Source organism: Mirounga angustirostris, unplaced genomic scaffold (genome assembly GCF_029215605.1).
Source record: "Mirounga angustirostris isolate CCGP_5_RB_7025 unplaced genomic scaffold, mMirAng1.0.hap1 SCAF_5, whole genome shotgun sequence".
NCBI lineage: Eukaryota > Metazoa > Chordata > Mammalia > Carnivora > Phocidae > Mirounga > Mirounga angustirostris.
The window spans coordinates 158602181-158615138 of NW_026991713.1; the positions used below are offsets into that span (position 1 = coordinate 158602181).

Here is a 12958-nt window from a genome sequence, read left to right on the forward strand (position 1 = left end):
TTTTAAAGATTTTATTTATATATTTGAGAGAGATCATGAAAGAGAGCGAGAGCACAAGCGGGGGGAGGGGTAGAGGGAGAAGCAGACTCCCTGCCGAGCAGGGAGCCCGATGTGGGACTCGATCCCAGGACCCTGGGATCATGACCTGAGCTGAAGGCAGATGCTGAACCGACTGAGCCACCCAGGCGCCCCCATTACCTCCATTTTATAGACAAGGAGACCGAAGCGCGAAGAGATTAAGTAACTTGCCCAAAGTCATACTGAGAAGCTGAGAAGAACCCAGATAGTTAATGCTCTAAAGTCTGTACTTTGAACCTCTATACTATACTGCCAGGTTATGAAGGGCATGTTTGTTAGTTAGGGAACCATATAAGCTGCTGTAACAAATAGCCCCCAGATATAGTGACTTAGGCAAGACAGAAGGTAGGTTTTCTCCAGGTGTCTGCCCAAAGGGACAAGGTCCAAGGCTAGTAGTGTAGTACTATCATTTCAGCACAGGTCTCCAGGTTTGGGTCCAAGTTGTTTGGGGCCAGGGAGGGTTGGACGCATTCTTTTAAAGGGAAGGACCCTAAAGCACACCTATCCCATTGGCCAGAGCTTCGTCACATGGCCACACCAAGCTGCAAGGGAGGCTGGGAAATGTAGTCTCTAGTTGGGTGGCCACGCTCTCTGCTCAAACTCAAAGGTTCTATTACTAAAGGAAAGCATGGGTATTGTTGGAAAAACCAGCAGGTTCTGCCACAACCTGCAGGCTATTCATTGGACTTTGAACGCTGTTCTGTAGGGGATGAGGCACTAGCAAATGGCCTTTGAGCAGGGAGGTTTTATGCTCAGACTCGGGTTTTAGATCACTCCAGAGCCCTCCAGAGGCATGCTCAGAGGATAAAGGGGTAAAAAAGTAGGAACAAGGGGACCTGTTCAGCTGCTGTCTCTGGAGTCCTTGCTGCAGGCAGGAGTCAGTAGGTTGGGCTCTCGGGTGGAGGACTGGCGGCACAGGGAATGGGCTGTGGCTACATTGGGAGTCAGCTGCTGTCAGAATCATTCACTCCTTCAACCACTATTTATCAAATGCACATCTGGGCGCAGAGCACAGTGATGGCCCTAACAGGGGTGAGGAACGCCGGGGCCAGGTACTGTTCTTGGCGAGTCCTCCAGTGATACTCGATGCCCTTTGAGTCCTTGGCTCACCACACTGACACTGGCCTCTTTTGTTTGTTTCTCTTGGCCTTAGGACCCCCGGAGCAAACACAAGTTTAAGATCCACACGTACTCCAGCCCCACGTTTTGTGACCACTGTGGGTCACTGCTGTATGGACTCATCCACCAGGGGATGAAATGTGACAGTAAGTACAATTTGCTCAGTGGCGGCCTCTGCTTCCTCGTGGGTTGGGGGTCCAGGTCCACAGCACGTTCTCCCAAGTCCCGGGTGGGCTGGTGTGCCGGTTGTCTGTTGCTGAGTAATGAGCCTCACCCCCCCTCAAATCTAGCGGCATTGAAACTGGCCATTCGGGGTATGCAGGGTGCGGACTCAGACTTCAGGGAGGACGGACAAGTCCCACCTCCTCTGTCCATCCGGACCTGGGGGTGGGGGGTGGGGGGGTGGAGTGGGTTGAAGGAGCCCTTCAGATGAGACCAGGCTGGAGGGCCCCAGCCTGAACCGCGCTCCTCTCCGCCCTCGCAGCCTGCATGATGAACGTGCACAAGCGCTGCGTGATGAACGTCCCCAGCCTGTGCGGCACCGACCACACGGAGCGCCGCGGCCGTATCTACATCCAGGCCCACATCGAGAGGGAAGTCCTCATCGTCGTCGGTAGGTGGCGCTGGGGCTCCGGCGCCGGCTCCCCGGGTCGACCTGTGTGTTGGGGGAGAGAAAGCTGGTGGAGGGATGGGCAGGGCAGGGGGGGCGGGAAGGGGACTGCGTGACCCTGCCCCCCAAACCCCCCGCCCCCGCCCCATCACAGTCCCTCCCCGCTGCAGGCACCTGCGCTGGCTGGGGCTCAGAAAGGCCTCACTCCCTCTTCTCTCCCTCTCCCTTTCCCACTCTTGCTCGGGGTGTGGAGTGTGCAGTTCTATTTCCTTTGTTAAGGTAACCAAGAAGGAATGCTTGGTGCTTCCGCAGACTTTCCCAGTGGGAGGAATAGTCTTGGTGACAAACACCAAATTCTGGATTGTGACAACTTGGGCAGGAGTGGGGATGCCGTGTGCGTCACTGGGGGCTTTTGGCGTATTTGAAATAATTTCTTTCTTAAACCTGACGGTGGCTACGGGGGTCCTTGTTCTAGGATTCCCTATACTTTTTGCACTTCTGAAGTATCTTGTAATGATAAGAAGGAGGGATAATACAGCTGGTAGGAGGGGTGCAGGAGGACTAGGGGGAGAGAGGAGCAGGGCGTCTTTGGCTTCCGGAATGGAGCATTCAAGAAATACATGCAAAGCTCCAGCAAAATGGAAACCTGGCTTTGCTGGACTGGTAGATACTCAGCCATAAAGCTACCGTAAAACCCACACTGAACCAGACAAGAACGGGACTAAAACTTTGGAGGAATTCTCTTCTCAAATGCTTGTGACACAAACCATAGACTTTATAATGAATCAGTCAGTATAAACTAGGTTTTATGACTTGGTAACTTAGGAAACTGATCACAGAAGGGATTGATTTTGCAAAACTTGGTCTACTTCTGAGGCTCCAGTTTGGTTCGGCATCTCTGATGTGTTGAGCCCTATGCAGGGAGGAGCTTCACTTACACCATATAAAAGTCGAAAAATATCCCTGTAAAATACAATCCTTGTTTTAAACTGAGGTTCGGGATACCCAGTGGGCTCTTTGGAAATATGCATCCCATTGAATTGCTCTTTTCTCTAAAAGGAAGGCAAGCGGCTGACTTCTTCCCATCGGGATGTTTGGGGGCTCCCCAGAGAGAAGCAGGCAGTCACTGGTTCTAGAGGAGGTTTTCCTGTCCGTACTGTCTTAGCTTCCTGGAGCTGGAGTGGGGCAAAAATGAGACCCTGCTGCCCTCTACTGTCCGTCTCTAGGAACTGTGCTGGCTCAGGTCTGTTACGGGGGCATCCGACATTGATGGAACCCACCCATTGTATACAGGACCTTACTTAGTATAACACCCTCAAAGTCCATCCATCCATTGTTCCCACCAAAAAAAAAATAATAATTATGTGATTTGATAGAGGTGTTAGCTGACGCTATGGCAGTAATCATATTGCAATATATAAATGTGTCAAATCAACACATTGCCCATAAAGGTACACTGGGTTATATGCCAATTATATTTCAGTGAAAAAGCCTCCCACGTTATCTCTTTCATCCTCACAACAACCTTGTGAAATATCTGTTATGCTTGATTTATGAATGAAGATGCTAAGGCACAGAGAAGTTAGGCTTCTAAGAACTTACACCGTTAGCAACAAAACAATAATAAAGCAATAGCTAACGTCGGAGTTTTTAAAAAATGTGTCAATCACCATGCAAAGCACTTATAGGCAATATCTTGTTTAAATATTTCGAGCAACTCTAATGCGCTAACTAGTAGTATTATCATTCTACTCATCAGGAAATAGGCTTAGAAAGCCACACATTTCATCACCTAGGTCTGTTAGACTCTCTAGTATGATATACTAGGTTACTTTTTAGCTTGGTCCCCCTTCCCCCACCTTATTTATTTCCTTTGTGGTTTAGCTAGGTTACCTCTTATGGGCATTTCTTGGGGAGTCTTTTTCTGATGTGGTACAATACAGCATCTCTTCAAATTCAAGGTCAGAGTCTTCCTCCTTACTCGAAGGTTTGCTCGGCCATATCTTGATCACAACCTGATGATTCTCTGGCAATCCCACTATGTGCCTATGAACCGGGGGTATATAATCTCCCTGCTGTACCAAAATGCCACAAACTGGGCAGCTTGAAATAGCAGGAATTTATTTTGTAACTCTTCTGGAGGCTAGGAGTCTGAAATGAAAGTGTCAGCAGAGTTGGTTTGCTCTGGAATGCTCTGAGGGAGAGTTTGTTCCATGCCTCGCTCTTAGCTTCTGGTAGTTTCCATCAATCTTTGGTGTTCCTTGGCTTGTGGATCCCGGTCTCTGCCTTCATCATCACATGGCATTCTTCCCTGTGTGTCTCTGTGTCCAAGTTTCATCTTCTTATAAGGACACCAGTCATTGGATTATAGCTTCTCTAATCTAGTATGACCTCAACTTAATCACATTCACAAAGCTCTCATTTCCAAATAAGGTCACATTCCTGGGTACTGGGGTTGGGACATGAATATATCTTCTTTGGGGGACAAAATTCAACCCATAACAAGGGAAAGGGAGGCAATTTGGGGCTCCCTTAGAGTTAGGGGCAGCATATCTGCATGCTCAGGATTCTGAGAGCATGGTGTGGTTCTGAGAAAACCGAAGTTTTCATAGTTGTGGTTTTCCAAGCGCTTTGATACTGGGCCATTCAGTGGAGAGGCAGTGTTGTTGCCGTCCTATGGAAGAGGAGCCCAAGACTCAGCGAGGCTGGACAACTTGTCCGGTATCAGAGTGGGGGTGAGTAGCTGGGTCTCCCAATGGCAGGTAATGGTGGCCCCCTTCTCCATGCCCGGTGCAGTCAGTCCGGGGCGTGGGCTTGTTGCTTGCTTGATGGTAGAAGAACCTGATGCTCTGACCGCAGTTCTCTAAAAATAGAGCCGAGATGGAGATTTTTGTTCAAAGTGATTTATTGGGGCTGCTCGTGGGAGAAGAGGAGCAAGGGCAGAGCAAGAAAAGCTAAGCAAGAGAACAGTCTCCCTGGAAGACTAGCTTCGGCCTGATCCTCCCTCCTGCAGGGAGCTGGCCTGTCAGGGTCGGACAGTGCTGTGGACTGCACTGTCTCCCCCTCCCCCACCCCAACCATTCCTATGTTGAAGTTCTAGCCCAATGGGACAGTATTTGGAGATGGGGCCCTCCAGAGATAATTAGGGGTCGCTGAAGTCATACTGGTGAGGTTCTCTGATAAGACGAGTGGCTTTATAAGAAGAGGAAGAGAAACAGATTTCCCTCTCTGCACCATATGGGGGTACAGCAAGAAGGTGGCTGTCTATAAGCCAGGAAGAGGGCTTTCACCAGGAATCTGATATGGGACTTCCCAGCTTCCAGAACTCTGAGAAATAAATGTTGTTTAAGTCACCTAGTCTCTGGTGTTTTGTCATAGCAGCCTGAGCTTACTGGACAGTCGGTCTTTGCTGCAGGCTGCTGGGGTGGGAGGTGGGAGGGTGGTGTTACCTCCCAGGCTAGGTGGCTTCTGTGTGGCCCACGGCGATTGTCTGGACATCGGGCAACTGTGAGCCCTTGACAGCCAACACTCACAGCAGCTTGGGGGTGGGGGCATGGGGCCAGTGTGGAGGGTCTTGGACACCTGGATGTCCCTCCAGTCTCCCAAGCATCCTTCTGGTTTCGTGGTTGGGACTCCAGGCCCTCCTGCTTGATCTCAGACAGGTGGATCAGAGAGGAGAGAGCCCTCCCCAGCAACACTAGGCCAGATCACCTCACTTCATCAAGACCATAGAGGCACGTTCGGTGTTAGGACTCTCCACTCACCAGTCCACGACACTTTGCCACTTGCTCTGACTGTCTCATGCTCTTTGGAGATCCCAATATCTCCAGAGCAGGTTACAGCTGCTTCTGGAAGATCTGAAGGTTTCCTCATCGCCCTTGGCTCCTGAAACCCAGGCTTTATATCTACTGTCAGGGATCTTGCAAGTCAAGATCAGAATGGAAATCCAATCAGTTCCCCTTCTTTTAAAAACCCATCAGTGGTTTCTCATTGCCCTTCAGACAGATAAATTTAATGTCGCGGCCTCATTCTCAATTCTCTCTCTCTTCTGCTTTTCTTTTAACCCTTCATCCTGCCCAGGCTGCCCCCCACCTTTGGACCTCTGTACCTTCTGTTCCCTTAGTCTGGAATGCTCATCTTTGCCCTCTTGTCTTCTTCCCACAGGTCATTCTTCCCCTTCTTTGTAGGCCTCAGCTCACCTTCACTATCAGGGAAGCTTCCCCTAGCTTCCCGCCCTACTAGATGCTCATGGTTTCTGAACTTGAGCTTGTGTCAGTTATGGTTTTATGGTGGGTTGATTATGTCTCTATCTCCCACTGGGCTTGAAGCTCCATGAGAGCAGGACGGTGTCTGCTTTGGCTCATACTCTCCCCAGCACCTCGTATGATGGACATCACTAAATATTTGTGGCATCAGTGGATGTGTGAGGGTCCTGATGGATACCAGGACTGCCCAGATGACCTCCTTAATCAGCACTTCCTGAAGTGAGGAGTTGGAGTTCTGCAGATAAGTCCTTTTACACGCTTATTCTTAGAGGAAGGAGACCTTACAAAAACTCTTGAGGACCAGGTCCCAGGTAAACAGCAAGTATTACTGAGACTGGGACCCACTCTTTGGAATCATGACCACCGCAATTCCCTGGATAATGCAGAAAAGACCCAGAGCAGTGGGACTTGCAGAGTAATAGGAAACCATGTGGAGCTCATGATGCCGAGTGTTATCATGGGAGCAGGCCGTGTAATGTCAGAGGCCCACAGGAAAGTTGGACAGTACTCCTAGAGTTGATAAAGCCGGTGTCCTTACACATATGAGCCCCCTTTCAATTTAGTATCTCTCTATTAACATAACAACTGGCATCCCATTGTTTACATCCCCACCTATATTACAGCCATCTGCAAATCCTTAACCATATCCATATCTGTATCCATAACTGGATCTCACAAAAATTGGGACTGTTTGGAAAGAAAAGCAGAAAGAGCAGTTTTTTTGATCTTTCTCTTCGGGACTCCTGTCCAGTGTTCTCACCATTGTATTGTGCTCTACAAAACCCTTCTTATGGAAGCATCTCCCAGAAGACTTAGGTCCTCCCAATATTGTGGTATTTTAATCCTTTCCAAGAGCTGACATTCGCACATGAAAAGAAGAGCACCAAAGAGATATAAGTCCTCAACAGGCTGTTGGGGAAAGTTGAGATCACATCTACCTATACACCAGATTCCAAAAGAGGTTCTGAAAGTACTCTTTGGAGAAAGGAAATGGATGCTGAAGGCTCACAGAAGACTCTCATTTAAAGAACTGTGTCAGGGTAGAGAAGGTTTTGCCATCATGGGGACTCAAACAAGGGGAAAAGAGTATAAGAAAACCAATGGGGGCCCTTCACCTTGATACTCCACTTGGGTATCTTCTAAAACCAATATGGCAGGACTTGAAGACTGGAGGGCGGGCCTGGGTGTGTGCTGTACCCTGAGGAGTGAGGTGGGACGTGTGGGGCTGGTTTGGAGGGATTAGGTGTTTACAGTGTGAGAAAGGTAGCATGTTATAGAGCAGAAAGGTGAGATGAGCTCAGTAAGCATAGGTGTTCATTCATTCATTCATTCATTCATTCATTCATTCAGGGAGGGCCTGAGTACCAGCTTGGATCCAATGACCAATGAGATCTAGTCTCCATCCTTAGGGAGCTCACAGCCTACTGGGGGAGATAGGCATAGATCACTGTGTTGCCAGGTGACAAGAAGTGGCGGGGGGTGGGGGAGTGTAGGAGACTGAGTTGTTGAGTGTGGCTTCCTTTCCCTACATTCAGGGTACAGACTCCTCTAGAATCCACTCACTCCCTCTCCCAGTCATTCAATTGTTCATTCAACAATATTGAGTTCCTACTTTTTGCCGAGCATATTCTAGACCCTTGAGTTACAGCAGGGGATGAGACAGGTCTCTGCCTGGATGAACATGACAACCTTGCCAGTGTCTGGGGATCCTTGGGATCTTTCCACACCTTTCTTCCTTCTGCTAGCCACAAGGAATCTCATGCTTGTCAGGCTAAAGTCCACTCCCTGTCAAAACCTTTCTCAAGACACTCTGTGCCCACAAATCCCCTTCATGAATGTGATCTCTTCTTTAAAACCTCTGAGGTTTGGGAGTTTGGAACACAGAGCAAGAATGACCTGAGGCTATTTCTACTTTTTGCACTTGCACATGCTTTCACTAAGATGGCTGTCTGCTTGAAAGGGAAAGAGAAGAGGGGAGGAAAAGGAAAATGTAAGGAAAGAAAATACAGATGGAATAATAGCTCAAAATATGACCCAGCCATGCATCAATGGCAAGGACTAGAAGGTGGTCATAAATTAGGCCACTAGGGGGCAGTCTCTGCCTTTAAAGCCATTCCTCCCCAAAGGATCTCTTTCCAAAGATGCCCAAGTTTTACAGAATGAAATGAAACCACAGCGTCATCATTGTCCATATTGGAAGGCATCACAAAGTACAACTCAGCCCCCTCTCCCTTACCCCTACGAAACAGCCGAGTCACTGAGGCCCAAGAAAGGAGGTCACTTCTCAAAGCCACACATCATGGAACAGGGATAGGATCCAGTTTTTGCGGATTTCCCCCTCCCTTACACATTACCAGTTAGTATTTTTCCCCCAAATGACCTATTATGAGAAATGTCCAACATACAGCACAGCCGAAAGAATTTTATAGTGAACACCGTTTGTTCACCACCTAGAACCTGCCATTAACAGTCTACACTTGCTTGATCAGTAACCATCCATCAATCTGTCTTATTTTTGATACATTTCAAAGCAAATTGAAGCCATCAGTTCAGTTCCCCCCTAAACACTTAAGCACATACATCATCAACTAGAATACAACAGTAATTTACAGGTGTATTTTTTTTTTTTTTTTTTTTACGTTTGAGGTGAAATTTGCAAACAGGGAAGCATAGACATCTGCAGCGTACAATGGCTGAATTTTGACAAATGCATCAAGTTAATCCTCTCTTTTGATATCACAGCCGCCACTGAGGGTCTGGTAACAGCCGTGAACACCATCTATGCTCAGAAGAATGCCTGGTGTGGACAGACATGCTTGCCCCACACCCACCCGGGAGCTGCGGGAATGGGGCACCATGGCACCTATGATCCCTTAGACTACATCGTACTTAAGCCTTGTTGGATTTTTTTGTCTGGAGAAACTGTAACACAGCAAAATAGGTTTGTTGAAAACACGTCATTGTGTCCCGGAAAGCCAATTTCCTTAAAACAAACTCGCAAGACACCTCTGTTCTGTTGCTCTGCATTGTTTGGTAGCAAAGAAGTTGAGTTAAATCATATCCCCATCTGTGCAGCTCTGTTTTTCTCAGTGCAACTTAGATAGTTGTTTGCACACCGGTGAGGTCGGCGGATCCTTGGCCACCCTTCCTTTGAAACCTGTGGCTCGTGAGGTGGTAATTGGGTGTCCTGGACACTCAAGAAGACAGAGTTGTGGGCGCCTGGGTGGCTCAGATGGTTAAGCGTCTGCCTTCGGCTCAGGTCATGATCCCAGCGTCCTGAGATCGAGTCCCGCATCGGGCTCCCTGCTCCTTGGGAGCCTGCTTCTCCCTCTGCCTCTCTCTCTCTCTCTCTGTCTCTCATGAATAAATGAATAAAATCTTAAAAAAAAAAAAAAAGAAGAAGACAGAGTTGTTTTGAGACGGAGGGGGCCAGGCTCTTTCTACTCAGTGTTCCTCGTCCTCTTCCCTGAATGTTTACTCTCATCAGAATGATGGAGCCCAGACCACTGTCCGAGGCCCCCCAAACCTCAGGATAAGCTGGGTGCTCAGTTACTGTCCCTTAATGTCTGCTGAATTGTATCCCAGAGGGGCACCACCAAGACCTGCAGGACTGTGACTTGTCACTGCCTTTCAGGAAGTGGTCCGGTGACATCTGTTAAAACGTGTATATACCTGCACACCTGGATTTTCAGATTTCCCATTTCTGTCTTACTGAAATAAAACACCAGCACGCAAGGAGACGAAGTCCAGAACAAGCATGTGTATCGATACTGTGTTTGTGGTGGCAAAGAATTAGAATCAGCCTAATTAGGACCCCTCCATTTTGTCTCTTTGCCTGTCTGAACATGACAACCTTGCCAGTGTCTGGGGATCCTTGGGATCTTTCCACACCTTTCTTCCTTCTGCTAGCCACAAGGAATCTCATGCTTGTCAGGCTAAAGTCCACTCCCTGTCAAAACCTTTTTCAAGACACTCCGTGCCCACAAATCCCTCCATCACATGCGGTTGTTGAATTAAATGGGTGAATTAAAATGGGTGCGTGGGGCTTCTGTGGAGCTGGTTGTATTACGTTTTTTTAATCTGGGATCTAATAACACACATGTTTTCCACAAACTGTACAATTAGTGATTTATATGCTTTTCTATAGTATATTATACTTCATATTATACTTTTATTCAACATTCTAAATAATTAAAAATAAGTTAATTAATAATTAAAATTAGGTTAGAGCTACAGCTGTTGACCTGGAGCAGGGTTGGCAAGCTATGGCCTGGGAGGCCAAATCTGGCCCTCTGCCTGTTTTTGTAAATAAAGTTTTATTGGAACACAGCTACACCATTCATTTACCTATCGACTATGGCCACTTGGGATACAATAGTAAGTTCACTGAGTGGCTGTGGCAGAGCCCATGTGGTCTGCAAAACCTAAAATGTTTACTTTCTGGCCCTTACCAGAAACATTTGCCAATGCTTGACCCGATGGAACATCTTTGATGTATTACTAAGTGAGAGGATTAAATTGCATAAAAATATATTTAGTATGATCTCATTTCGAAGAAATAAGCAGCTGCAACAGATACTTCCTATGTGTGAAGTGATGTTTGTGTATTTTTGTAAGGGTGGGAAGGAAGGTGTGGAAGGGTACAAACTAGGCTGTAAACATCGGGATCGCAGAAGGATCGGGAAGTGGGAACGGAGAGAGACTGGGGCGGGGAAGGGGGCTCTGTATATGTCTTACGAACTGTTTCTCTGGTCACAATAAACATAACCGCTTTAGTAATTCTTCAAACATAAAATAAAAGCAGAAGAATCTCTGAATAGGAAAAATGAATTCAAATGAAATTCTCCAGCGACAATAGCAGTGAAATTAAGTGGCTGATACCAGAGGCTTTGGGGAGGACTGCTGGGTGGGGCTCAGCTTTGGCAGAGCCCAGCCCAGGCGTTTCTGGGTTTTCACAGTCACTGGCATGCATCTTGTGTAGCATTCAACCCTGCGGGCTGGGCCTATTCTCTGGCCTTCGTGGCGTCGGCCCTTGGACGCCTCCTTGCAGCCCTTGTTAAGAGCATCTCCCTACTCAGGTTCCGGGGCCCCAGGCCTGGAGTTGCATCTGGGGGTGTTCACACTTCAGGAACTGCAAGGCACCGGCTGCGCCCAGGTGTGGTCTGTGGATCAGCAGCAGCATCACCTGGGGAGCTGGTTAGAAATGCAGGGTCTCATGTTCCAGCCAGGTCTGTAAAATTAGAATGTGCATTTCAGCGAAATCCCAGGTGATCTGTATGCACTTTAAAATTCCATAACCCTTGGGGCACCTGGGTGGCTCAGTTGGTTAAGCGTCTGACTCTTGATTTTGATTCAGGTTGTGATCCCAGGGTTGTGAGATTGAGCCCTGCATGGGGCTCCATGTTGGGCATGGAGTCTGCTTAAGAGTCTCTCTCTCCCTCTGCTCTTCCCCTCCCCCACTTGCTCTCTCTCTCTTTCTCTCTCTCAAAAATAAAATTCAATAAGCCTTGCTCAATCACCGGGAAACAGGGGAATGTGTCTCGTCCACTAGATGGCAGGCATTATCCGTGCTCGGCTCCTGCTCGGCGGCCACAGGTGCATCTGCCTGGGATGGTTTGCGACATCCAGCCTCACCTTGGCCGTGGCATTTCAGAGGTCATGCATCTTTGGTGCGTACCTCAAAGGCTGCAATCCCCATCCGTCGGTGGCCTGAACTTACCTGCATGCCCTGGGATAGACCTCATGAGGCGTGAACGCCTGGTGTGAGCTACTTGTGGAAAATGACCCAGAACCTTCCCTCCCTGCTTTGCCTTTGTCTCTCACCACCAGGAGGGAGGAGGCCTCCCCGGCTCTCCAGTCACCAGCCTCTTGCCTGCTTTTCTCACCGACTTGCTGCAAGTCTATAGTAATTTCGGGCCAGGATAATCTGGCTTTGGAGAAAGGGCTTTGGAGTCAGGCCTGGGTTCGAATCCTGGCTCCCCTACTTCTCCAGCAAATATTCGTTGGGTGCCTCCTATGGGTGGGCACTGTTTACTGTTGTGAAGAAGACAGACAAGCCCCCTATCTCATGGCCCCTGCAATCTTTCTAATGATTGGAGAGGAACAGTAAAGCTGCAAAAATACTTTCAGACAGCAATAAAGGCCATAAAGAGAGTAACAACAGCAGAGTGTTGTGATTGAGGGTGGCCCGTGGGTCATCAGCAGGGATGATGGCTTTTGGTTGAGAGCTGAATGATGAGCAGGAGGGAGCCAGCTCCCAAAATCCAGGGGAAGAGCATGCCAGGCAGAGGGATGGCACAGACAAAGGCCCTGGGGGAGGAGAGAGACAGCTTATGCATTCTGGGGACTGACAGGAAGTGGTCCGGCTGGAGCCTGGTGATGGGGCAGAGTGCGGGGGGATGAAGCTGCAGGGGGTGGGCAGGGAGGTCTTGTGAGCCTCCAGGGGTTTGGGGCTTTTTTCTAAACGCAGTGGGACTTAGATCCCAGGAGTATTTGTGGGGCATCACACAAGGTCACTGTTCTCTGTCCCCACAACCACCCTATGAGTGGAGTAATTTTATTTTCCTCATTTTTACAAAAGAGGAAACTGAACCTTAAAGAGTCTGAGCCTCTGGCCACCCAGTCAGCAGGTGGGGAGAGGCAGGATTTGCACCCGGGATCCATCATTCGGATTCCAGCACATCAGGGCATCCGTTGGAAAGATGTGGTTTAAGGCTACAAAGGTGTTAGAACAGAGACACAGCATGCCAGGGAGAGAGAGGCAGGAGGGGGTTCAGTGCTGGTGATTCCCTGAGGGCAGTTAGCATCAAGGCCGTGGGAAAGACCTGCTCGCCTTCCGCCTGTTGCCTGTACGGGGTCCAGATCTTTCTTGCAATTGTAGTTTTGA

At 48.6% G+C, this 12958-nt stretch overlaps 1 protein-coding gene across 2 annotated transcripts in view; it reads left to right on the top strand.

Annotated features, from left to right (window-relative positions):
- PRKCB (protein kinase C beta) overlaps positions 1 to 12958 on the top strand; it is a 326799-nt gene that overhangs the window by 170412 nt on the left and 143429 nt on the right. For both annotated transcript variants that reach the window (XM_045875171.3, XM_045875170.3), the window contains exons 4-5: positions 1232 to 1343; positions 1682 to 1810. In XM_045875171.3, coding sequence (XP_045731127.1) covers positions 1232 to 1343; positions 1682 to 1810 — 241 coding nt within the window. The remainder of the gene's footprint in view (positions 1 to 1231; positions 1344 to 1681; positions 1811 to 12958) is intronic.